General features: G+C 45.4%; 1 protein-coding gene across 1 annotated transcript in view; it reads right to left on the bottom strand.

The window, feature by feature from the left end:
* NUDT14 (nudix hydrolase 14) overlaps nt 1–26,691 on the bottom strand; it is a 52,854-nt gene that overhangs the window by 5,573 nt on the left and 20,590 nt on the right. The window contains exons 2-4 of the mRNA XM_081915362.1: nt 23,222–23,265; nt 4,127–4,191; nt 1,668–1,905 (exon numbers count right to left, since the gene is read on the bottom strand). Of these exons, the coding sequence (XP_081771488.1) occupies nt 1,668–1,905; nt 4,127–4,191; nt 23,222–23,265 (347 nt within the window). The remainder of the gene's footprint in view (nt 1–1,667; nt 1,906–4,126; nt 4,192–23,221; nt 23,266–26,691) is intronic.

Below are 26,691 nucleotides of genomic sequence, written 5' to 3'. Positions count from 1 at the left end.
TGCCTGATGTGTCTCTGCATGATTTGTTGTTCCTGCACTGCATTCTTCCAATCCACTCGGACAGTAGGTAAGACTGGAGAGGTCTTGGGCTAATAATCATAATCATAATAATATAGAAAAAATGACCAGATGTTAAGGGGACAAGAATAGTTGTTATATATCCAACAGTGTGATTGTGTCTGTGCCAAAAAAATGCCCCATATCAGGTAGTTTCCCCCACATCATTTCCCCATCTACTGAGAACGGGGCTCATCTAGTCCAACCCCTTGCAATGAAGGAATCTTTTTGCCCAACATGAGTGGGGCTCGAACTCGTGACCTTGAGATTAAGAGTCTCATGCTCTATGGGAGTGGGACAAGGGGACACAAGATGGAGCTATTATTTCCAGTGGTGGAGCCGTGTCAAACGTGACATTTTAGTTCAGCCCTGAGTAACTTTGTGCAGCTTTGTAGAAAAAAAACAAAAGGGGAAATAACTTCTCTGGAACTTAGGTGGGCATGGTTAGACTTTCCCGCAAACTAATTGCAGGAAGAGATATGATCTCTCCTCTGCAATCCACCTCCTCTTCAACCCCCAAGGAAGTGAAGCAACAGGTGAAGGCAGGTAAAGGCTTCCCTTGTCAGGCTACTATTGAGGCAGGGTCAAAGCTTTTATTGCCTTCTCCAGCTTTCTATTTTGTTTGTTTTATGGTGGTTGTTGATGACTTAGCTGGGCTTAGGATGGCTGTTATCTGACTGGAGAAGAGGCATAGCACAGTTAGCCTGCAGGTCTTGGGTTCAGTCTTTCAGATCTCCAGATTAAGGGGGAAAGAAAGATCTCAGGAGCAGGGCGAGGAAAGATCTCTGCCAGAGACCTTTGAGAGATCATGGTGGAGAGCATTAAAGAACACAAGCCCATGATCTGGCTCAAAGGGTTGTCAGAGGACCTAAGTGTGGGATGTAATCCATTGGTGCAGTCAAATGCTACATTCCTTGTTTCCCTAAAGTGGACACAGGCAGGGGGACATCCAGTCAGAGTAACTTCCTGTTCCACTGGTCTGGAGCATCTTCCCCCTGCATGTGACCTGGGAGATGGGCAAGGCTCTGGCTGACTCCATAAAAGAGCCAAGTCATGCAGCCATTTTCTTAGTCTCTAGTTCTGTCTTCACTTGCTTGTTGATCTTTTGTTGCCATGCTGCTCTCCTGCAGCCATTTTGTTCTATTAATGTCATTTTGCTGTCTGCTGGCCCTCAGCCAGCAGCACATGAGTTCATTCTCCATATGAGATGAACTCACAGTTTCTTTGTGTAACTACTAAGTAAAGCCTGCCTTTCAGGGATCAAATCGTGAACGGAAACGTGAGTAAACTTTTTGTTACTTTACTCAGAAAGACTCTTGTGTCTTTATTCTTTTAAGAGCGATCAAAGGGAACACCAGGAAAGAAACTCAACTAAGAGATTCAAACGAATCTGCAAACTAGCTTCCAGCTACATTGAGGGGAATCTGCCCTGCTAAATCACTTACTAGCGTCAGTGAAGAAAGGATAATACTTATTCAATAGATCCTTTCCTACTATCCTTAACATTCCCACACTAACAGCATGTTCGGGTAATGTTTGCCTTGTCTGATTTCATCAAGGTCTACCCTGCCAGCTGCTCTCCGAAAGCCACCAAGCCCAGATTGACTTACCTGCACGAAGTAATTTTCTTCAGGCTGGCTGTAGGGATCTCATACCCACACTCTTCCAAGACTTCCATGCAAGCTGTCTCTTCCAAAGACAGCTCTGGCTTGTCTACAATGCCAGCGCAGAGCTCATAGGTCACTCCCGTTGAAGCAGGCAAGTGACCTGGCAGAGGGCACCAGCTCTCCTGGTTTTCACGTTCAAAGACTTGAGGGCAGAGCCGCTCCATCTCACACATGTAGACAGCTGGAGGGAGGAGGGGAAAGGTAAAATGTAAGACTCTGGCACTCACCTTATCTTAACAAGAGATAGTCAAGCCATCACACCAATCAAACACCTCCGGCATCTATCTATTTATTATAAGATGCATGTTATTACAGTTGCACTTAGAAGTCCCTGGTGCATTTACTGTGCTGTGTTGTTTGAAAATAAGTTTGTGTGTGGACATCCAATTAGTACTAATTAGCAGAAGAGGAGAGACCCTGCATGATTTACAAAGTTAGATTCCTGCAAGACCTCTCTCCCCGTCCCCCTCCAGCATTACTTCTACTTTTGGGAGCAACTTCTGTCTCAAGGCAGCTTCTGTTTACCAGCCAACATTTCACAGGATTCATTGATACTCGCTGGGATGTTGGGCTGTACATGATGTACCATGTGCGCAATGACGAGTGTTTCAGCCTGTCAACTCAGCTGCTGTTTCGGCAGAGTTATGAAAAGCACGCGTGTTTGTTTGAGAAAGCCCTTTTTGAGCACATACTAACCCCCCCCCGCCCGGTGCGGAGTGGATTGCGGAGTGGAATTTGCAAAAGACCTTTTGCATTAATCTAGAAACAGCTGTTGCGGTAATACTCTCCTAAAGGAAATGCTAAGAGCCATGTAATACCATCAAAGGAAACACAAAGCGCTGGATTCTGCACGGTTGATCCGGTCTATGTTGGCGTGCAGACTGCCAAAAGGCAGGCTGCTGCGACGAGAAGCCTTTGTTTCAGGAAGGCCACCTTTTTTTTATCGGCCTTGCTTCTTAGCCTTTAATGGCAGCTTGGCAATATATAAATTAAGCAGATGGAATCTGCCATGCCGTGGGGATAAGGGGTAGGTCACACCTACATATAGGCTGCCATGAAAGGATTAGAGTTGGCCCAAAGAGTGGGGGTCCTTTTTAAAAAGTTGTTGCAAAAAGGTGGGAGGTGTCCCAGGTGAACAAAAACAAAGCAAGGAAACTCCTAGAATTGGAAGGTCCACTGATGATCAGGCCAATTCTGTGTCCAGGGCAGCTGTCTACCAGCTCCATCTGGTACGCAGGTGAGACCCTATCTGCCCGCGGACTGTCTCGCCAGAGTGGTGCATGCTCTATTTATCTCCTGCTTGGGCTACTGCAATGCACTCTACATGGGGCTACCTTTGAAGGTGACCTGGAAATTACAGCTAATCCAGAATGCAGCAGCTAGACTGGTGACTGGGAGCGGCCGCCGAAACCATGTAACACTGGTCCCGAAAGACCTACATCGGCTTCCAGTGTGTTTCCGAGCACAATCAAAATGTTGGTGCTGACCTTTAAAGCCCTAAATGGCCGTGGCCCAGTATAATTGAAGGAGCGTCTCCATGCCCATCGTTCAGCCCGGACACTGAGGTCCAGTGCCGAGGTCCTTCTGGCGGTTCCCTCACTGCGAGAAGCAAAGCTACAGGGAACCAGACAGAGGGCCTTCTTGGTAGTGGCGCCCACCCCGTGGAACGCCTTCCCATCAGATGTCAAAGAGATAAACAGCTACCTGACATTTAGAAGACATCTGAAGGCAGCCCTGTTTAGGGAAGTTTTTAAAGTGTGACATTTTAATGTATTTTAAATCTTTGTTGGAAGCTGCCCAGAGTGGCTGGGGAGACCCAGTCAGATGGGCGGGGTACAAATAATAAATTATCATCATCATCGTCGTCGTCATCATCATCATTTAGTCCAACCCCCAGCAATGCAGGAATATGCCTCTGTCCCATACAGGGATCGAACCTGCAACCTTGGCATTCTCAGCACCAGGCTCTAACCAACTGAGCTGTCAAGCACTCTGCAAAAGGCAGCTGCTTTCTTTAGTGGGTCACTCATTTCGAAGCCTGAATGGTTGGGACTAGGGAGACTAAAGCATGTTTGTAAGTGTAGTGCACCCTATTGTCCTGGGATAGCACAGTTGGTACAGCATGGGACTCTTAATCTTGGGGTCATGGGTTCGAGCCGCACATTGAGCAAAAGATTTCTGCAATCCCGGGGGTTGGAGTAGATGGCCCTTGAGGTCCCCTTCCAAGGCTACAATTCTATGATTCTACAATTCACCAGAAAGGCTAGTGCATCTTCCCCCATCTCCGTCACAAAATATTACGCCACAGGTATTCAAAGGGCCACCTGCTTTTTACTGCTAAAGCCCCTCAAAAGCTGTGCTTCATTGGAGAGCAAGAACTAAAAGCAAAGAAAGGGGATTACCTGGACGGAACTGCTTCACCACAACAAAGCACCGCCGAGAAGTATTAAAGATCAGGATGGCCACGCTGAGGAAGGAGAAAAAAGCACAAGATCAATGCACTTGCAAGCAAGGAGGCATCCCTAGGCTTTAATGGGTTTAGGGGCTTGGCCTTGGAAGGCAGGATGAGCTAGCCACAAGAACACAAGCTAAGGACACAGTTGTTAAATTCATAATCTAATTTCGGAGATAAGTCTCTGGCACGCCTCTATGTTTCCGCACACCAACTCAGGTAGAAAGCTATAAAGTCGTCTGGACACATGGCATGCAATATTACTGGGGGCAGATGGAAATGATAAGTTATAATGACCCTAAGTGGGACTGCAAGAAAATGTCATGGTGTGGCTCCTGTCCAGGGTTCCGGTCAGCCACACCCACTTCCAGGACTCCGCCTTTCTGTTTCCTGCTCCCAGCATTCCATGCTCACTGAGCATGCTCCGTCCTCGTGGGATGGCTTTTCCAAGCAGCTGCCCCTGGTTCTTTTTCCTAAATATTTTCATGCTTTTTCTGCAGACCTTGCAATTCCCTTGTGCCTAGTGATATCGTTTCTTGGCTGCATAAAGACCCCCAACTCTTATACAATCAGTACATCTTATAGGGTATGAAACAGAGAGGCTTGGTTGTTTGAGACTTCCATCATATGCCAGACCGCCAACATTTTCGGCATGTTGAAGCAGTTGCCATCAACAAAAGAAATGGCGCATGTATGACTGGCGTGTCAATTAGTCATTTGGGACCATCTTTGCTGATTTCTGCGAAACTTCTCTGGAGCAAGTGCCATCGCTCTGACGCACAGAAGTGATCAGAAACTTATTATCAAGATGGGCAAGTGGTTCTGGCAGTTATTTTACATCAGAGACAAGAAAGCATCAGAGACAGTTGTAGTCAAAAAGGTTTGCAAATAATCACAGAAGAATTAAATAATCAAGAAGCTTCATCTCATTAATCAAATTGTTCCCTATCACATGTTAATAATAAGTAACAATCAAAATTCATAAAATGTACACAATGCGTGATTGTAAGAAAACTCAAAGAGGTATACACTATTTGAGGCTATAGAAAGCTTTTAATATTCTCCTTTTCTCCGTCTTTCTAAATTCATTTCCCCAACTGACTCTAAATAACATCCCATAACCAATTCTAAGTGCCTTGGAATTATCTTGTCAATCTCAAGAAGCCCTCCACCAGTAGTCTAAAAGGCCTAAAAGCATTGCACATGCAAAATGGCTAAGAACTGGAGGCTACGACACTTAACACAAATTATGCTGTGAGCAACACACACACACACACACATTTCCTCTCCCTATAATATGGGTTCAGTGTAAGTTATGGCAGTTTCTGAAAGGCAGACAAATAATTGTGAATCTGAGGGTGACATGATCTATGCAAAACCCAGCCCAGTCATAAAACTCTACATAAAAGTAAGATCCACTGAGCCCAGAGCGACTTTCCTCCCCAAGCACAGATGGGACAAAATGAAGGGCTGACGAAATTCCACCCTCACAACCTGTTCTTCCTCATTTCCCTTTGGAAATTTGGAGGTATAAAGCTTCTTACAAATTTTTTCCATGCTTTTTATATGGAAGAGATTTTATCCTGGTTTTTCTAGCCGGATTTAATGCCAACTAACTGTCAAGCATATTTGTTAATTGATGTATATATTAGAGTTCCATGATAACTTGTTGACTACCGAATATTAATTTTGACTGATACCTTGCCCTGTTTCAAAGACCCAGGAATCTGTTCAAGGCGACTGAAGGTTTACGGAGAACATAAAAGAGAGAGGTGATTATCAAGGAGTTATACAATGCCATAGTGCTGAGAAAGCTTGTCTTTAATTCTTCATCTGTGAGATTTGCACAATGTGAAATGTGGTTATGTCTGATATTATTAAAATTAACCACCCCCTAATAAAAATTAAAAGCAGCCTCCATAGCACTGCACTTCAAAGATATTATTTCCTCTGCTTCCTCCCTCCTCCCCCGTTCTGCCTCTTCTATCTGTTTCCCAAAGGCTATTTTTGGGTGTTTCCCCCCCAGTGTTTTTTCCTTATAAAAAACCCCCACTATGACATGGGGTATTGCTTTCTATGAGCCAAATCGCTAATAGCCTAAGGACCTGACCATGCATGAATCAGGGTCTCTAATAACTGCAGTCCATTCACTCTCCCAAAGGTCCCCCAAGCTGTCCAGAATTAAATGGGTGTCAACACAAGCAATACAATTTGCTTGCTTATGATTCTAGTTGAATTCTGCAGAGTGCAAGCAGGGGTAGAGGCAACTGCCCTACGAACATGTCGCCTTCCTACACAACAGGTAGCCTGCAGAGTATCTCTCAGGGATGCAGGACATTTGGAAAGGAAGTCATGAATATTGCCACAGCAAGAGGCACATCCTGTCTCGTTTTGCCCCCAATGGCCAGTGAGAAGCCAATGACAGAACCTGAGAAAAAGCTAGGAAAAATATTTTCCACACATAGACGGGCCAGAAATGGTCAAATGCGAAATTTCGAGGGGAGGGTTAAAACCATCCGATGAAGTATTTTCTCTTTCGGAATGAGGAACGAAGGCTTTTAAAATGAAATTTTGCAACATTGCTGCTGCTTCTGACTGGATGGCTAAGCAAGCAACACTCTTAAGGCGATGCTGGAAAAAGCATTTCCAAATATTGTAGAATGCAGAAGATCTTCAGGTTTTAAGTCTCGGAGTGCAGTCTGGGATTAGGGGAAGCAAACAAAGTAATAAAGGAAGTTTATGCATCATAAGAAAGAAATTATTGCCAATATTTCAACTTCTCTCAAAGATGGGGGGAGGGGCTATACTCTCCCCATAAATGGTTGCATAGTTTTCAGAAATTTTGCATTTCTGATCTCACAAAGGAGTTATGTGCCTCTCAAGGGTTTTTAATATGTGTTCCTGCTTTTTATCACGGCCATAATGATTGGATACTACGAGTAATACATTTTCAAAAGGCTCACAAAATTAGAATTTATATTCCAACAAAGAGGCAGAAAGAGAGAATAACGAGGACTTGAAAACGAAGTAGCATGTGTCAACTCACTGAAGAATGGGTTATTATCCCCCCCCCCCCATTTCAGTCACTTAAAGACATACACAGAACAGATGGAACAATCAGAACCAAGCTGTCAAAGTTAAGGAACAAGATCAAATTAAACTTGAATGGAATAGTGTTTTCATTACAACTGTCTCCTTTCTGTGCCATCTTGAGACAACGGGGAACGTTGAAACACGGAAGATTTGTGAAACTTAACAAAAAGTCTCTGCAAAAAGCCAAATTAGTTGTTAGTTCAATTAATAGTTTAGCTTCCTTGAACACTGAGGAAAGGGGTTTTCTTGTTCTAAATTGGAAATGTTTGTTTACTGTCAGATATTTAAGGCGGTTGAGAGAACTAGGCTTCAGATAATTAACTTTCAGTTTCCCTTAAAAGTGGCAAGCCCTTGTGAACTTGGGGGGTTGGGGCTTATCACTACCTCCAGGCACTGGCGGAGGAACGGGGGGCGGGGGGAGCGCACTGCCCCCGGCCCCATCGGGGAGGGGGGTACTGTCATGGCCGCCCCCTGACACGCCCCCCACGCCCCCAGGATGCGCACCAGCCATGCCCCCGCCTGCTCTCCGCCCCTGGTGCCAGAGCATGCAGTTTCGCCACTGACTCCAGGCCAACTTCAAACCATGGTTTATGGAAACTGGCTTGTTCAAACAGCTAATTGTAAACCATTCCCCCCCAGTTCACACATTATGACAAGCTGAGTTTAAGGGAAACAGAACGTAAATGCTGCCCAGTCCTTCTCCTGGCTATGTGAGAAAGGCGTGGGGACTGCACAAGTCTGACGTTTGCTTGGGCTCATTCCAGCTCAAGCGCATCACACTAAACCATGGTTTAGCGCAGTATGCAAACACAGATGAAGTGAAACTTCGTTAGGTTGCCCAAAATATCAGACAAATGAGAAGATAAATGGGGGGGGGGATAAGTAATGGGCCTGCTCATACCAGCTTCCATTGGCTTTCTGGGGGGGGCGCGCTTGGCTTTGTGGTTGACTACTTCAGCCCAGTATACCTGAAGGAGGGTCTCCACCCCCATCGTTCAGCCTGGACACTGAGGTCCAGCTCCGAGGGCCTTATGGTGGTTTCCTCCCTGCGAGAAGTGAGCTTACAGGGAACCAGGCAGAGAGCCTTCTTGGTAGTGGCGCCCTCCCTGTGGAATAAACAACTATCTGACTTTTAGAAAACATCTGTAGGCAGTCCTGTTTAGCTTTTAATGTTTGATGTTTTATCGTGTTTTTAATATTCTGTTGGGAGCAACTCAGAGTGCACATGGGTGGGGTATAATAAATAAATAAATAAATTTATTATTATTATTATTATTATTATTATTATTATTATTATTATTATTATTATTATGTCTCTTGTTTGGCACTGAGACCTCAGCATCTGTTGCCCTCTCCCCAATGAGGGAAACTTGGGGAGGATAGTGAAGACTAGCGGGGGGGGGGGCTAGGTAGCGAAAGTGTGTTTGTGTGTGTGTGTGTCATTTTGATGTGGGAAATGCTCCAAGGGAGCAACACCCAATTAGGAATATTGTACAGCCAAGTTTTGGGGGGCAGAGGCATGTTTGCATTTTAATGGATGTCAAACCCTTACTTGACAACACAGCAACCATTTTGGTGCTACGTGGATTCCAGTTGTCCTGGATTTCTTCGGATAATGAGGAGGGGGCTTTCACCATTGGAAAGCGCACACACAAACGTTATTAAAAGCTTTATTTGAACAAATGAAATGACTTTATATTCCCCCCCCCCCCGTATTGTAGCAACTACATATTTGGCACCATAATGGACGAAAGATTAGATCCGGCCACTGTGTTGTGTTATGGGAATGCCTAAGCAGAACACAAGGGCAGGAAAAGAGTAGAGTCTCCTTGGAATGTATGAAGCATACACAAGAATTTAATCTGAAATTGACATCAAAAGGCCCCGAACAATAGGTCTCATGTGCAAACATGCCAGAAATGCATACAATTTGTTTTTGTTCTTACTCCCTCCCTGGAGAATACAGTCAACAAAACCTTGTTTCGGGTCCATTGGGATGCTGAGAGACGACAGAAAGAGCCGATGGGAAGAGAAAACTCCTTGGGAAGTGAGGGTGCCTCTGACCTGCATATACTGCTCCCTCACTTGCAAAGGCTCGCCCGTTCAAGTCAAGAGAATATTCCCAAGCTCATCCCTTTGGCTCCTCCCCGCCCCCCCCAATGAATCTTGCATACTCAGGAGATCAGTGTTCACACCAGAGAGCTCAGAGGAGCGCTGCAATTGCTCGAGTCACTGAGTCAGGGATCCCAAAGCTTGAACCAGCAGATTTGACCCTGACTGACTGCTCGTCTGGGAACTTTGCTCCAGAAACTATGCTGCTCATCAAGGGGTTGTGATACGACGGCATTGTCATCTTGCAATGCTCCACCCTCTGAGACAGCCAATTGATCCAAGCAGTTCCCAGCAGGGTAATACTTCTGGAGTAGCCTGCAGTCCTTTCCCCTGAGCAAAGCCACTTCCGCCTTAAGGAGGAGGTGGGGTTGCGGGCACTCAAGACCCCTTCAGGGGTGTGGTCAGCCCTGTGCGATTGGGGGCTCTGGCTGTGTCATGCCCAGGCTGACCAACCCGGTTGGTCTGGAGGCGTGGCCCGCTCAGTTAAAATGGGATGCAGCCGGGAGATCTCCTCTTTCCTCTCTCACCAGCTCCTTTTCTTTTCTTTTTTAAGAAAAATACTTTTATTTTGCTTTAAACAAATACAGATACAGTGGTACCTCGGGTTAAGTACTTAATTTGTTCTGGAGGTCCGTTCTTAACCTGAAACTGTTCTTAACCTGAAGCACCACTTTAGCTAATGGGGCCTCCTGCTGCTGCGCTGCTGGAACACAATTTCTGTTCTCATCCTGAAGCAAAGTTCTTAACCCGAGGTACTATTTCTGGGTTAGCAGAGTCTGTAACCTGAAGCGTATGTAACCCGAGGTACCACTGTAAATATAAACAACCAAAATTACAAAAGAAAAATCCTTCCTACTACTACTAATAATAATAATAATGAAAAAAGCTAAAAAACTATAAAAAAAATCCAAGTACATGGCATAGAACATAAGCCATTATGGGAAAGAAAAAAGGAAAAGGAAAGAAAAAGGAGGAGGAGGAGGAGAAAAAGAAAAAAAGAGGAAGATGAGCCAAAACACAAGAAGGCTCATCTATTGTATGCTTCCGTCAAGGTCACAACAGATCATTATTCTTATCAATTCTATCTGCATTCCATAGAATCCCTCATCTTGGTATCAGGGAACATTTCCCTATGCGGTATCATTCTAAACATCTTTCTTGATGAATCCTTATCCCCTAGATAATTATTTAACAGCTCCTGTTTTTCCTTGCTCATGGATCTCCTCCGTTGGATCTCTTCTGCTCCCCGTGTTGTCTGCCGTTCCTTCTGGGCTTGGTACAGTGGGCGGTGTTCACAGCCTCTCTGCCGGCTTCCGTGAGCGATCTATTCCAAGGCGCATTTACAGGTCAGCTTTGGGGCGCAGTGCTGCTCTCTGTTCCTCGCTCTAGGAAGCTTTGGACGGCGCATTCGGGTGACCAGCTTGGAGGCACATTTGGGGGTTGATCAGCTGAGAGGCGCAGGACAGCTCTCCCTGCTTCGTCTTGCTCTGTGTGTCTGCGTCCTATCGCTGATGCTCGACTTTTGTTCCCTTCTTCAATTCTTACTCCTTTCCAGCCTCATAGGTGGGCAGATTCCTTTTTTAGCTAGTAATGGTAAAGGTAAAGGACCCCTGGATGCTTAAGTCCAGTCGAAATCAACTAAGGGGTGGGGAGCTCATCTCGCTTTAGGCCAAGGGAGCCGGCATTTGTTCGCAGACAGCTTTTCTGGATCCTGTGGCCAGCATGACTAAACTGCTTCTGGCGTACAGAACACTGTGACGAGTGCCAGAGCGCACGGAAATGCTTCTTACCTTCCCGATGCAGTGATACCTATTTATCTACTCACACTGGTATGCTTTCGAACTGCTAGGCTGGCAGGAGCTGGGACAGAGCAATGGGAGCTCACCCCATTGAGGGGATTCAAACTGCCGACCTTCCAACTGGCAAGCCCAAAAGGCTTGATGGTTTAGACCATAGTTTGCACCCCCATATTAGCTAGTGACCTCAGCTAGCCTTTGACATTGCTTCCTGCAAGTTTCAGATGGGACCTTGTGATTGACCTGATGCTGCCCAGACTTCATCTCCATTCTTTTCCAGCACAGATGAAGAATCAGTGCTTCTCACTTTAGAACTCTGCAAACTTTGCCCACTTCCTCCCTTGACTTGAATCTTGATTTTGCAAGCACTCTTGGCAACAGCTAACGTGTCCAGAGGAGGGCAACCAAAATGGTCAAAGGCCTGGAAACGATGCCTTATGAGGACCGGCTAAGGGAGCTGGGCATGTTTAGCCTGGAGAAGAGGAGGTTAAGGGGTGATATGATAGCCATGTTCAAATATATAAAAGGATGTCACATAGAGGAGGGAGAAAGGTTGTTTTCTGCTGCTCCAGAGAAGCGGACACAGAGCAATGGTTCCAAACTACAAGAAAGAAGATTCCACCTAAACATTAGGAAGAACTTCCTGACAGTAAGAGCTGTTCGACAGTGGAATTTGCTGCCAAGGAGTGTGGTGGAGTCTCCTTCTTTGGAGGTCTTTAAGCAGAGGCTTGACAACCAAATGTCAGGAGTGCTCTGATGGTGTTTCCTGCTTGGCAGGGGGTTGGACTTGATGGCCCTTGTGGTCTCTTCCAACTCTATGATTCTATGAACAGCAGCATCCAGGAGTTACCTGCAACCCAATGTATGACAGTTTCATCGAATTTCATTTTCTTACCCTCTGCTTGAGAATGTTCCACCCAAACATCAGAGGATCTCATTAACAGAAACCATTGCCAGAAAAAGAAATCTGAATGAGACAGTTGTATCTTTATAAGCTACTGAATTACTGGTGGTGGTGGTGGGGACGACGACCAGTTGCAGCACAGTCCTAACCACGTCAACTCACAAGTATTACTGAATTCAATGGTGCTTATTCACAGGTTAGTGGGGTTAGGACTACAGCCTTCGTCTCCCTTAGGATGAAACTGGATGTAGAGCTAAAACAGCCCTATACACAAACTCTCAAGTGCTGAGATTGTAGAAGCACCGAGTCGGTTGAGTGGCGACTCAAATGGAGAAAAGCCAGGGGGAAAGGGAACTGGTAAAAAGCAAAACAGATATTCACTAACTTCCCAACTACAACCAATGCACAGTTTTTGAAGAAGGCTACTAAGAACAACACACCATAAACGTACAATGTGATAAATGGAGTGACATGAAAATCAGGCAAGCAGATCAAGCAGCTTAGGCAAGAGAAAACACAGCCACTCAACTCCAGGGCCGTTGTACTAAAGCTACAGCCTTTTGATTATTTTTCTGGTGCAACCCCTTTCCTTTCCCAGAGCTTTAACCATCAATGCAGGCAGGCCCTGGATTAAATGTGGGCACGCCTGCACAATCTTTCGTTGGCTCATTGAGAGCCCCTTCAAAGCATGCTGCATCTCGCTCCCCCCGCCGAAAGGCCAATACCATTCCAAATGGCTACTTAAGATGCAGCCCCTCAGAGACGCAAAGCCATAAGCCCTTGACAAAAACACTCAGCCTTTCATACTAATAGCCAAGTGGACTCTCTCCCCCTCAAAAAGGAAGATAATTAGAGAGGTCTAAAAGGCTATCCCTAAAGAAATGGTTTTTGCAACACCCCCCCCCCAAAAGAAATTCAACATGCAATGTACATTTTTTTAAAATGCATTGCGATCGTAGATTTGGCAAGTACATTTTAACTTTTCTGCGGTGATGCAAAACACTACTAACCTGACGTTGTGGTCAAAGGGCTCCTTTCTTTTTTAAACCACAATCCAGTATCAGATATATTTGGCAATGACTCCTGTTTGACGCAAGTGCTACAAGATTATATTGAGGTTTATAGCTTATTGTGCAGGAGTAAATTTATAACAGTGATGGTATTTGGGGTCTTAAGGACCTCAATTTTAATTTATATGGGGTACTAGAGGCCTAATTCAAACAGAACAACAAATCCCCCCCTTTCTCCACACTTGAAGGGAGAAAGTTTAAACCAGAGCTTTCCAAACTTTTCATGTTGGTGACACACTTTTAAGACATGCATCATTTTGTGACATAGTAATTCGGTGTTACTAACAAACCAGAAGTTAAACTAACCTCCTTCCAGCCCTGGGAGGAGCGCCGGCAGCGTTCGTGCAACACACCTACACACTACAGCCGACACACTAACGTGTCACGACACAGAGTTTGGAAAACTCTGGTTTAAACCATTTAGTTTGTAGAGAACAATCTACGGTTTCCTGTTTTTTAATCCGAATAAAGGAAACTATGGTTTATGCACAACATAGTTACTTAAGAAACCAATATATCAAATCACTGTATCCAGCAAAGAAGTGGGGGGGGCATAGTTTGCATTTCACTTCAAGGTTGGGCCATGGACTCCTGATATCTCCCTCCTGCAGTTTTCCATTTCACTAAATACCTTCTGGATACATGAATAAAAAATACTGAAGCGTTAACACCTCCTTATCTGAAATCCTGCATCAACATAAAGTAGGAATAGCAATGCTATAATCAAAATTATAATATAACCTGCAATAAAGCATGTCTCTCCTCCCAAAGCAGGCACTCTTAACACTCCGATTGTTTAACTTCACCCCTGAAGGCACACTCTTGCAGTGTTTCCAGAGACAGACGGATGCCAAAAACAAATCAAAAATTTTAATGCAACCCCTGCAATAACTTAATTACAGTGGTTTCCTGCCCCTCATTAATGTTAACTGAAGCCTAAATGATTCCAAAACTCTTCTAGTTAAACATTCACATTGCGTGTGTGTCCATGTATCTGTGTTGAAACACTACAGAACCCTTTTATTGTACAAAACATGCATGAAATATGAACTAACAAGAGCAAAAGGAAATTGTTTTTTTCTATGTATATATTTATGCACCTACAGGGTCATCTGTGCATAGGAAGGTTAAAACAATTTTTTTTGGGGGGGGGGCGGGTTTACTTTAGCAAGATATTCCTTGTGATGCCACAAGCAACAAGCCCTGTTCCTTTAACCATCAGCCTTGCAAGAGAATGAGGAGTAGCAATAATTTTTAAGGCGTATTAACAATCCCAGAAGCATCTATCTTTGAAACATAAACCACAGCTACAGATTATTACATTGGCTTGAGCTGCCTACAGTGTTTTATTTAATCAGCGTATAAAAGAATGAGGTGCCGAAGGACATTTTTTAAAACAAACAGACGCTCAGCAACATGGGTTCGTGTGTAATAATGGATAAAATATAGAGTGTAAGAAATTAAGCAACAACAAAAAAGGGAAGTGGGCTGTCGGGCCAACATTTTGTATACAATACACCGCATCAGTCACAGCATTTTAAAGTACAATATACTGTCTCTCTGTGTGAGATACTTTGGCCCACATCCCAGGATCTGCAAGACAAGGAGACCTTACTGTTCCAAATCATTTTAAGGTGGAGGCGCAGGGAATATTTAAATAAAATTTGAAATCTATTGTTTTTATAGCTTCACTCAGCTTTTTTTGGGGTGTCACTTGCGACACGTGTTGCAATGACCTTTGATTATTTGTAAAAACTGTCTTGCCCCCCCCCCGCCCAAATGCATTACGTTAACACCCTAACCCTGAAGGAATCCAAAACTGCGATGGCACACAGAACAACTTGCACTGGTTGCCACGATGGCAGATCCGGTCTCCTGCCTGCTGGGTGCAATCTGTGCCGTGCATGTGGAGACAGCTTTTTAGAAACTAAGGGTGTGCCATGAACACAAGATTCACCTTGTGTCTGTTTTGGATCCGCTCTGTGGTGTTCCAATTAGATGTGTTATTTGGGTGACAATAATTCACTGGGGATAAAAACTAGACCAGTCCACCAAAGCAAAAGATCCCTTCTTTTCCTCTTTACTCCGTCCCCTTTTGAATGCTAGTGTCTGGTTTAATGAGTCTGGTTTAACTTCTCAGAAAAGGGATGGAAAAAAACTTTGTGCATCTAACTTTCTGGATAAGGCAAGGCCACAAAGTGACTTGGAAGTTTAGAGGGTCCCTGATCCCACTCACGGCATCTTGTTAATGGTGCAATCCAAGGAACACGGTATCATTACTCAATTCACCTTGGTTTGCCTCAGCACACCCTCAGCAGAAATGATTTTCATGTGGTCTGTTGACAAAACACCCTAAACAGTCTCTAAGAGTAATTCCTAAGCTGTGCACGCTAGTGTGCCATGAAAAAGTAGGAACATGGTAGTTGTCTTATTTGTTCATTTGTCTATTCTGTTGTCCACTCTGACTGGAAGTGGCTCTTCAGTGCCTCAGACATGGTCTTCACATCACCTGCTACCTGATCCATCTACTTGAATTTTGAGTAAGGGGAAGCAAGCTTCCCATTTTAATTCAGAAAAAAAGAGTACCGTATTTTTCGCTCTGTAAGACGCGCCAGACCATAAGACGCACCTAGTTTTTGGAGGAGGAAAACAAGAAAAAAAATATTCTGAATCCCAGAAGCCAGAACAGCAAGAGGGATCACTGTACAGCGATCCCTCTTGCTGTTCTGGCTTCTGAGATAGCCGTGCAAAGCCTCTTCAGGGCAGCAGGATGAAGGCTCCCCCTGCCCCGAAGAGCACACACATAAGATGCACACACATTTCCCCTTACTTTTTAGGAGGGAAAAAGTGTTGTCTTATAGAGCGAAAAATACGGTATTTCTCAGCTTTCGGAAATCTGGAAGCACTGCCCTATCTTTCAGTCTTCCACCCATCCATATTTTTGTGCCATGATACAATTTTGCACATCCACATCTGCCAAGAGTGGTCATTGCCAGGGCTTTGATGCCAACCAAATCTATGGCAACAGCATGGCTCTGCAGAGTTACTTGCCATGCTGGCAATGGCTGGCCTTTAAAGTCCATTCCCCTGAATTTCAGAGTAGTGTAATAATCCAATGGACCTGGCTTTTAGGACTGGACTCTAATTGAAAATAAATTTATACGCTATAGGAGGGCCAACCCAGCAGGCTGTGTTAATTGCTAGCCTCCATCCAACCTGTGGTGCAATGGATGAGAATCTCACCTTTGTCAAAGAGGCAGTGTCTCAACCACACACAAAAAGCAGATGGTTCTATAAATGCACACCTCCATTCTTCCAGGTGAGCAAGAGGCACCATCATGCTTCAAGGGCACATTCCAGACAGGCAAAAGCTCTTGAGAAGTGGGTGGGGTGGGGCAGGGCCGGGGTGTGGCCTAGGGAAAAGGGGTGTGGCCTGGGGAGAGGCATGGCTTGGGGGAAGCCCAAGGGCTGAGAAGACCCGAGAGCTGCATGTGATTCATTTTAAGGCAGCTCCCTATGTTCCAATTAAGGTCCCGTCCAAAGGATAATTATGAATGTGTGATACATACAAATCAGATAGTTATCTCAGTTGAAAGATATTTGGTTCTTTGGCTCATTCCTCTCTACAAAGGCAGGATGAAATTCATTATTCCCTGCATCGTCCTTGATAAAGAGGTGTCAAGTCCAGACTCGATTAGCTTCCAAGCCCTGTTGATTGCACAACATCCCTTCGCAGCTTGTTCAAAAAGCTTTTCCTTAATGTTTAACCTGAAATGTTCTGTCTTCAGCTTCAGATGTCTACTTGTTCTGTTCGCGGTGGCCAAGGAAGATAATTGATACCTGTCTGTTTTTAAAGATCTCTTTACATGTTTATAAAGAGCACTCTTGTCTCCCTGTAAGCCTTCGAGGCCCAAGTATGAACAAGCCTCCCTCTTGTAACAATTCCCCTTGTTTGGTTTTCATTCAGCATGTTTGCTTGGTCTCCTTTGAACTCAACTCCCCCCCCCCCCGCAAATTCAGAATATGTTGAAAATATTTAGCATTACTTAAATATCCACTCTTTTTACCATTTTGGCTCATGTAATCACTGGGCTGCCAAATCCCATTGCATGATGGAGAGGTACTGTGGCTAGTACCTTCCACTATGTCCGATAGAAAAGCCTGATTTGTTCAGTTACAGGGCTCTGGGAAGGGCATCATGAGGGCTCTGGCCGCTTATTAGTGACCTTCTCAGAGCCCAGTAAACAAGGAAAACCTGCTGGGTGTACAGGTGGGGGGAATAAATCAATGGAGAACAGGGAATGGCCTGGACCTCTTCTGAAGGCCGGAGGGGGGGGGGAAAGGCTTTGCTCCCCACCGCCAGCATTTAAAAGAGGTCCCTGGAGATTTCCCTATGGGCTTTCGTCTTGCGAAGCAAGCCCATAGGGAAATTCGTATTGCGAAGCGCATTGAAAAACGGAAAACCCTTTCGTCTTGCGGGTTTTCCGTCTTGCGAGGCATTCGTCTTGCGGGGCACCACTGTATATGTAAACTGAGTTCAAGTTGCAGGCCCAGTGTATTCAATGCTTTCAACATGAATTGAGTTCCCAGGTGGGTTATCACATGCACTGGTTATTTTGCAGGGTCTTGTGTGAACTGCATAATACACAGTTCGGCAAATAGTGGGAGGGTTGGGTGGGGTTAGGAGGCCACCCAGAACCTTTTGGCCTTACAATATGACAGCAGGAGATCTAGGAGAAGCGTCAGTAACAAAAACAGAACAAAAGGTTTCCTTTGTGTGCAGCTGTTGTTTAAATTTAGTACTCGAAAAGTTAAAATATGGGTATTTTGTGGCAGCAATTAGAAACAAACAGACATGATGCATAAAATATGTTGGTCTACAAATGAGCTTTCTAAACTGTGTTGCGACACGTGTCGGCTGCAGTGTGCAGGTATGTCATGCGAACGCTCCCCGTGCTCCTCCCAGGGCTGAAAACGAGTGAGTTTAACCTCCGGTTTGCTAGTAAAACTGAACTGCTCATCTAGAAAGTGTGTCACCAACATGAAAAAAGTTTGGGAAGCTCTGGTTTACAGGTTTCCTGAAAGATTTTGGAAGGTTCCTATAATAATTCTTTAAAGCGTGAAGTTTTTATGGAAACATGTTACAGGTTTTTTTTTCTCGTTTTGACTCTGCAAAAACTCCCTTTACCTTGCCTCAGTCTGAGGCTTGCTTCTCGTTTTTGCGGGCACTCTTCTGTACGTGATCATTAAGCCCACAAACATAAAGGGTGCTATGCCTGAGGGCTGACGTGAAAAAAGTGTGACTCAGACCTCCCAAACCTGCAAAAGGATCTTATGACTTCTTTCTTTTCAGCTGCATATATAACATGCATTTGAGGGTGCTGGGGAAGAGTAGCTCTGTAAAGGATAAACTACAATTCCCAGAATTCTTTGGGCATAATCATGTGCTTTAAATTTATGGTGCACACACAGCCTCTGTCAGAGAGCTACTACTCCCAGCACCCTTAACAAACTGCAGTTAACAACACTATTATTATTTATTACAGGGCAGAGCAAGGGGCAGTTTATACCGTATTTTTCGCACCATAGGGCGCACCGGACCATAGGGCGCACCCATTTTTTTGGGGGGAAATAAAGGGGAAAAAATTATTTCCCCCCCCCAGGCGCGGGGCTGGGGCGGGGGAAGCTCGAGCTTCCCCCGACCCCAGCCCGCAAACAGGCAGCTCTCTGCAAGCCGTGGGAGCGCTCCGGCTCCTTGCGGAGAGGTCCGCGAAGCCTGGGCGCGCTGAGCTCAGCGCGCGCAGGCTTCGGCATGCTGGCAACTCCCCGCAAGGAGCCGGAGCGCTCCGGCTCCTTGCGGAGAGGTCCGCGAAGCCTGGGCGCGCTGAGCTCAGCGCGCGCAGGCTTCGGCATGCTGGCAACTCCCCGCAAGGAGCCGGAGCGCTCCGGCTCCTTGCGGAGAGGTCCGCGAAGCCTGGGCGCGCTGAGCTCAGCGCGCGCAGGCTTCGCCATGCTGGCAACTCCCCGCAAGGAGCTGGAGCGCTCCGGCTCCTTGCGGAGAGGTCCGCGAAGCCTGGGCGCGCTGAGCTCAGCGCGCGCAGGCTTCGCCATGCTGGCAACTCCCCGCAAGGAGCCGGAGCGCTCCGGCTCCTTGCGGAGAGGTCCGCGAAGCCTGGGCGCGCTGAGCTCAGCGCGTGCAGGCTTCGGCATGCTGGCAACTCCCCACAAGGAGCCGGAGCGCTCCGGCTCCTTGCGGAGAGGTCCGCGAAGCCTGGGCGCGCTGAGCTCAGCGCGCGCAGGCTTCGGCATGCTGGCAACTCCCCGCAAGGAGCCGGAGCGCTCCGGCTCCTTGCGGAGAGGTCCGCGAAGCCTGGGCGCGCTGAGCTCAGCGCGCGCAGGCTTCGCCATGCTGGCAACTCTCCGCAAGGAGCCGGAGTGCTCCCGCTCCTTGCGAAGAGGTCCGCGAAGCCTGGAGAGCGTGAGGGGTCGGTGCGCACCGACCCCTCTCACTCTCCAGGCTTCAGCGAAAGCCTGCATTCGCACCATAGGACACACACACATTTCCCCTTCATTTTTGGAGGGGAAAAAGTGCGTCCTATGGTGCGAAAAATACGGTAATATACCATATTTTTCGGCCCATAGAACGCACCTAGTTTTTTGGGGGGGGAAATAAAGGGGGGGAAAAATTATTTTCCCCCCAGGCGCGGGGCTGGGGCGGGGGAAGCCCGAGCTTCCCCCGACCCCAGCCCCCAGAACAGACAGCTCTCCACAAGCTTCAGGAAACCCTCTCCAGGCTTCAGGAAGCTATCTACAAGCCGTGGGAGAGCTGCGCAAAGCCCGAAGCCTGGGGGGCGCTGAGCTCAGCGCCCCCAGGCTTCAGACTTCTCGCAGCTCTCCACATGCCGTGTGAGAGCTGCGTGACTTCGCGCAGCCCTCCCACGGCTTCTGGAGAGCTGCGAGAAGTCTGAAGCCTGGGGGCGCTGAGCTCAGCGCCCCCCAGGCTTCGGGCTTTGCGCAGCTCTCCCACGGCTTGTAGATAGCTTCCTGAAGCCTGGAGAGCGAGAGGGGTCGGTATGCACCAACCCCTCTCGCTCTGCAGGCTTCAGCGAAAGCCTGCATTCGCCCCATAGGATGCACACACATTTCCCCTTCATTTTTGGAGGGGAAAAAGTGCGTCCTATAGGGCGAAAAATATGGTAAATTCTTCAGAGGTGGGCATGTGCTTTAAAACTACCTTATGAATGTTAACTTAGAAAGGTGTATTTATCTAGGACAGCAGTGCTGGTTGGTACTGATGGCAGTTTTCATCCAAAACACTTGTAGAGCACCAGCTTGGGAAAGACAGATCTGGTATATGCTCACATTGGCTAATTTAATGAGCTTGGTTCTTTAAAAAAAATGCTCAGTAGTTTCTACCACATGCATGGACCTGGGATTGAAGGCCAAGTAGTTTTAGAATCTTGTTATCTTTAGTGATTACTTAAATTTAGAATATTATGAGCGCATTCAAAATATCTTATTTTGCGATCTTAATGCATCACTACTAAAAAAGGAAACTTTCTTTTAGCATGGTCCCACAGCTTAACGCGCTGCGTCACAATTGAGACCGCAAAGGCAACTGATCTCCAGTTGTGATTTTAAAAAGGAAAGGAAAAGAGGAGTAAACAACGTGGAAAGACTAATGAATGAATCTGTAAAAAAATGTGGTACAATGGTTTCAGTAATTCAAATCTCAACATCATTAGCCACAGCCAATTTGACCGAGAGGAGCAACGTCTTTTGCATAGGCGCCAATGAAATGAACATGAGTTTTCAATGCCGGTGGCATGTATAGCTTTGTAATGCAAGGGAGTTGAGTTAATATGTGAGCATTATGTTGCTTGTTCAGTGCATGGAGCATCTGTATTAGAGGCCAGAACGGTTCGCCCGTCATCCACAATCCTTCCTCTAATGCCTGGAATTGACTGCTTTCAACATGAGAAAAGGATCTAGGGGTCTTAGTGGACCACAAGCTTAACACGAGTCAACAGTGTGATGCAGCAGCAAAAAGAAAAGAAAAGAAAAAAAAGCTAGTGCTATTCTAGGTTGCCTCAACAGTAGTATCCAGATCAAGGAAGTGCTGGTCCTACTCTATTCTACTTTGGTTAGACCGTACCAGGAACCAAGATGATCAAACGTCTGGAAACCAAGTCTTATGAGGAACGGTTGAAGGATCTGGGTATGTTGCCAGGATAAGCAAATCGGGCGACCCCCATGCGTGCTGCACGTTTGAGAAAGGGCAGATTACGAAACTGGTCAAGCCAAGAAATAAATAAAAAAAGAGCGCAAGAGGCTTGCAGCGCAGGAGGCATCCACAGTGAGTTCTACCCCAAAATAAAATTGATCTCTGCACTAGCAGTTCCGGATGACAAGCTTAGGGGCTTGGGGTGAAGAAGCCCTTTGTATTCCTACGATGGTAGAAAGGCTGCAGTGCAGAGCAAGATGGCTTGGCACGCTCACGGTTGAATGCTGTGCTCTGTAGTCACACACAAAAAAAGTTGCAGGATGACAGCTGCTGCACATGTGAAGGCAACAAATGTTTTGTGACCAGAGATGACTGGTGTGACATGTGCACCTTATGCAATCATGTAAAACAGCAAGCAGCTATTTTAAAAACGTCCTGTGAAAAAGTCCTTTAAAAACTATAATTGCAAAAACAAAAAACAAAACCCACCCAGCCCTTCTAGAAAACATATTTAGTGAGCTTTTCTCTGTAATCCCCCCTCCTTTAAAAGGCTGCTAGGTATCATAGCCGCAATACTTATGAAGTGTTATATGCTGGAGAAACAATTTATGAAGTTATTATGTTCGAGAACAGCAAGGCGTAGCGAGGTACTGCATTTCCAGCAATTCACTGATCTCTCTAATCCCCCAAAGGAAACCTCTGGAGACTGGCCTCTCTTCTCCAAGCTGAACAGTGATGTTTTTGAAGTGTGTTCCCTGGCTTGGAACTCCCTTCCTCTGTGGGCATACAAACAGTCTACACCAAGGGTCAAACTAGACGTGACACTAAATGCATCACTTGGAAACACGTCAGGGCTTTTGAAATTTAATAATAGATGCGTGGGAGGCGGGGGAAAGCTTTTTTTCAATACAGCATATGCCTAACAGCAGTGGGGGGAGGGGGTTCAATAGGAATGCAGCCGGGAAGGGTTAAACTTACCCTCTCCGTGTGATGCAGCCCCAATCTATTAGTCTATTAATATCACATCTGATTTGGCCCAGAAAGCCAATTCAAACTATTAGGAGGGGAATGAGGAATGGTTCATATAGAAAATGTACTGCGTCAGAACGAACATTGGGGGTGTGGGTGGATGGTATGCTTGAATGCATAGCCATGTTTTGAATTTCCCTGTATGGCTAAAACCAACATATCAGCCCAAACCCAAACACATAAATCTCTTCTAGTCTAGCTGAAACCTCCTTCCTGATACACTGTTCCCCTTTGAGAGGATGGTGTAAGTGCCAGACCTTTCACAGAGATTTGCTGTTTGTACGCAACCAAATGAATGCATGGATTAGATCAAACTGGTTAAGAGACTGAACTATAATTCAGGAAATCTCTGGTTTGAATTTTGCCTCTGCTGTGAATTCACCAAATGTCCTTAAAGCAATACTCTCTCTCTAACTCTTAGTTTATGCCAGGCCTTATAGGACAACCGGCTCACCTTAGAGGGTTTGGTATACAAAGGATGATGAATGGGAACAATCAGAAGTGCTATAAGACTGTTAAGTGGATAGATAGATGATAGATAGATAGATAGATAGATAGATAGATAGATAGATAGATAGATAGATAGATAGATGATAGAGATAGATAGATAGATAGATGATAGATAGATGATAGATAGATAGATAGATAGATAGATAGATAGATGATAGATAGAGATAGATAGATAGATAGATAGATAGATAGATAGATAGATAGATAGACAGACAGACAGACAGACAGACAGACAGACAGATAAGATGAGAGAGAAAATTGATTGGTTGAAGGAATATGTAAAAGAAAAAAATGCTGCAAAATTTACCTGTCATGTGTCCTCATGAAATCCCATTTCTTTGAAATGCCATTCTGCAAAACAAAAAAGCCATCCCTAACAATTAGTACAGTATGATGGTCTTCAATCAATCAATCAATTGTTCCATACAGGTTTTAATGCTATTGTAGCTTATGTTGGAAACGGTTTGTATTTGGCACAGAGGTGGCATAGAACTAGTGTTACAATAAATACATTTGATCAGTTTAGAATATTTTGCCTACCAACTATGGTGGTAAAGGGAAAGCAATGCTGGGGCTGGGGGGTGAGGGGGAGGGTGGGGAACTGGTGCCACTGGGGGAGAGATACTGGACTTCACGGGGTCTAGAACCACCATCCTAGCTTCTGTTGACCTACTTGGTCTCCTTTAAAAATTCCCAGCTGGATGACCAATGGCAAGAGAGCACCTTATCATGGTTGCACATAAAACAGGCCATGTACCTACTCTAGGCTTCATTTCTCACCATCTAGTCCTTGTGAGAATGAAGGAAATAAGTCACATGTTACCCCTGTATTTTCTGGAATTACGCTATAACCTATTTTCAGCCTTTGAGTTTTTATTCATTTATTTGCCATTTCACACCAAGGAGTTTTCCAAAGCAATTTACAACATAAAGCTTAAAAAACCCATATAAAGCACAACAGCTAAGCATGCTCATCCAAGATTAATTATAAAAGGGCAAATCCTTTTAGGAAAATGAGCACCGAAACAGGCCGAAACCCGCTCACTCACTGCCCTTCAGATTAATGATCTGAATCTACAGCAATATTTTAGCATTTAGCACCAGGCTTGCTTTCCGGGAGAGAGCTCTGTACAAGTGGGAAGCCACCACCAAAAAGGCCTATTCTTGCATTGCCACCATGCTCAACTCCCTCAAAGGAAGCAGAGGGAGAAGGGCCTCGGGTGGCAAAAGGCTCCTTGTTTCATTGTGTTATGTTTATTTGTTGGTTTAAAATCGTATCTGTACATAGGCAGAATTTCATTCACCCTTTTGCACAACGCCCTGGTTCATCTTTTGATGAACAGCAGCTAAGAAATACTTCACATAAATAAATTGTCGCAATGTGTGAACAAGGCTCATTCGGCAGCATGTTGAAAACCTTAAGCCAGGTGAGAGAAAAAGAAAAAGGATGAAACTGAGTCGCTGGGTGGCTGAAGATGCAACACAACAAAGGCAGGCCTGAAGGCTTATATACGGAATTTGTCAAGGCAACTGAACACAGAACAGTTGGTGGGGATTAGGCGACTGCAACATTGCCTTGGATAACTTCGAAAAGTTTAACTAGGCTTTTTGCTGCTGTTGACACTGACTGTTTGTCCAATGGCTGGTTCATATGACATTTCCACAGGGCTAATTACAAAGTGGTTGCTCATCCTAGGAGAAACTCTCCTCAAACGTAAGCAGCTCTAAAAGCAGTTAAAACTGACCAAATCTATAAGGAGATGTCATTGGGGGGGGGATGCATTTAGTTAAATATGCAGGCTTGGATCCTAAGATACGTTAAGGGTATTCACAGAGGGAAAGCTTCCCCCTCATCCCCCTTTGCCCAGATATCACTTGTGACCCCTGAAAAGACTCTTTGGCAGACAGGGGGTCCCTCCTGAACAATGTGGGGTTCAAGCCTGCTCACTCCCTGCACAGATTCACCCCATCCCACAACCCCCACAACCTTCCAAATAGGCTTCAGGTAATTGCAGGGGGTGTATTTTCTTTCAAAATGCGGGGATTTGCACTCTCCAGTGGGAGAGAGCACTCAGCAGGGTTAAAAACACTCTCAGAATTAGGCAACAGTATAGCATGGAATATAAGTTGTTAAACTCTTTTCCAAATCCCGTTTAGTCTGCTTTAAAGCTCTTGCCCCGACTTCTCTCTATCCCTCTGCCAATGAACAGACCTTAAATAAGTTAAAAATGCTTTACTTACTAAAGCCAAAGGTCTGGTTCATGCATTATTCCATGCAGCAGCGAAGAAAACACAAGTAGATTACTTTTGGGTGCAAATACAGACTTTGGCAATCCCACCTGCCATTGAACCCAATGTGTTTTCACTATATGCGATTTTGGCTTTAGGTGTGATCCCTGGAACATAATCCCTGTGTTAAATTGCAGGCTTGCTGTGTTACATAAGCCTGGCACAATTTCAAAGTGCTTATCTTTCTTTACCAAATACAAGAAAAATATACGTGCTAGATTAGATCACTAAGCTAGGCCTTCAGAAGATTTTCCGAAGAAAGCTGGAAGCTTTCCAACGTAAATTATCCTATCCAAATTTGCATAAGGTAATGTAAAAATTTGCAGAAAAATTCCCAATTCTAAAGTTTTCCAGAAAACTCATAACTGTACCTGGCCCAAACAGTTTCATTTAGTAGCACACTACAGAGACAGAGCTTTCCACTTTTGTGGACTGTTTAATCTACAATAATGAAGACATAAATAGATTTAGAGTCTGCTAGGATATGCATGTTTTCGCTTATCCCTATGTACTGATCCAACAAAGCTTTGCAAAGGAATATCTAGGAGCAAGATTCAATTTTGCATGGGCAGCTTGCACCTGTCCAAATAAATAATGCAATAAACAAATGAAAGTGTCCAGCATCCCATTGTTTGCTGTGGCAGAAACTCAAATGACTGCCATTTGCTGCCATTGTCCTTGTGTAATACAATTTGAACTCGGCTCTATGCAGCCGAGTTTCTATTGTGCCAAATGCCTGGCTCTTTGCTAAGAATCCGCTATGAAGGCTGCTAATTATTAATTCCAGGTAAACAGTTGCCAATGGTTATATGACTCTGTGTACTTTGCAGAACAATAAATCCAACTGTGCTTATAGTGATTTTTATCAAGAAATGGGCAAGTTCGTGGCACTGATTTATCTTTCTCCTGTTCAACAAACCTGCATATTCATAGAATGATGAAGAGATGGACAAATGGGAATCCACTGGTTTGTGTGTGTGTGTGGGGGGGGTGTCTTGTAGGGCCCCTAACATAGCCCTACAACTGCAACTACTGCAACCATTATTATGCATCCCAACCTCTGCCTGTTACTTGGAAGAAACAACTGAAAAATGTTAGCGACAGTATTAAGATCTCTTTGCTTGTGTCTCAACTTATGGGGGAGCAAGTCAGTAGCTGTCATGGACTGGCGGGGCAGAGAGGAACGGGGGGAGGCACCGGCTGGGGAACCATCAAGGGACGAAGGCTCAGAGGCCAGGGAGTGGTGGTGGGATGACAACGAGTGGTCAGTAGGAGAAGAGGGAGCAGACTGGGAGGAAGAAATGTCGGAAGCTGAAGAGGTGACAGGGCTTAGTGAGCTGGGAGAGTCTGTGGGAGAGAGAAGTCCAGAATCAGAATATGAAGCAAGCAAGTGGGAAGAGGGAGGTCAAGAGGCAGAGATGAATTAGGCTGGGTAAGAGTCACGGGGGGTCTCCCCCTCCTGCTAAGACAAGCTCCCCTCTCCCATGT

Source organism: Podarcis melisellensis, assembly GCF_964234715.1.
Source record: "Podarcis melisellensis genome assembly, chromosome: 1".
In the NCBI taxonomy this organism is placed as follows: Eukaryota; Metazoa; Chordata; class Lepidosauria; order Squamata; family Lacertidae; genus Podarcis; species Podarcis melisellensis.
Note: the sequence above shows the minus strand (reverse complement) of the source record. Positions and strands in the feature narration are given on the sequence as shown.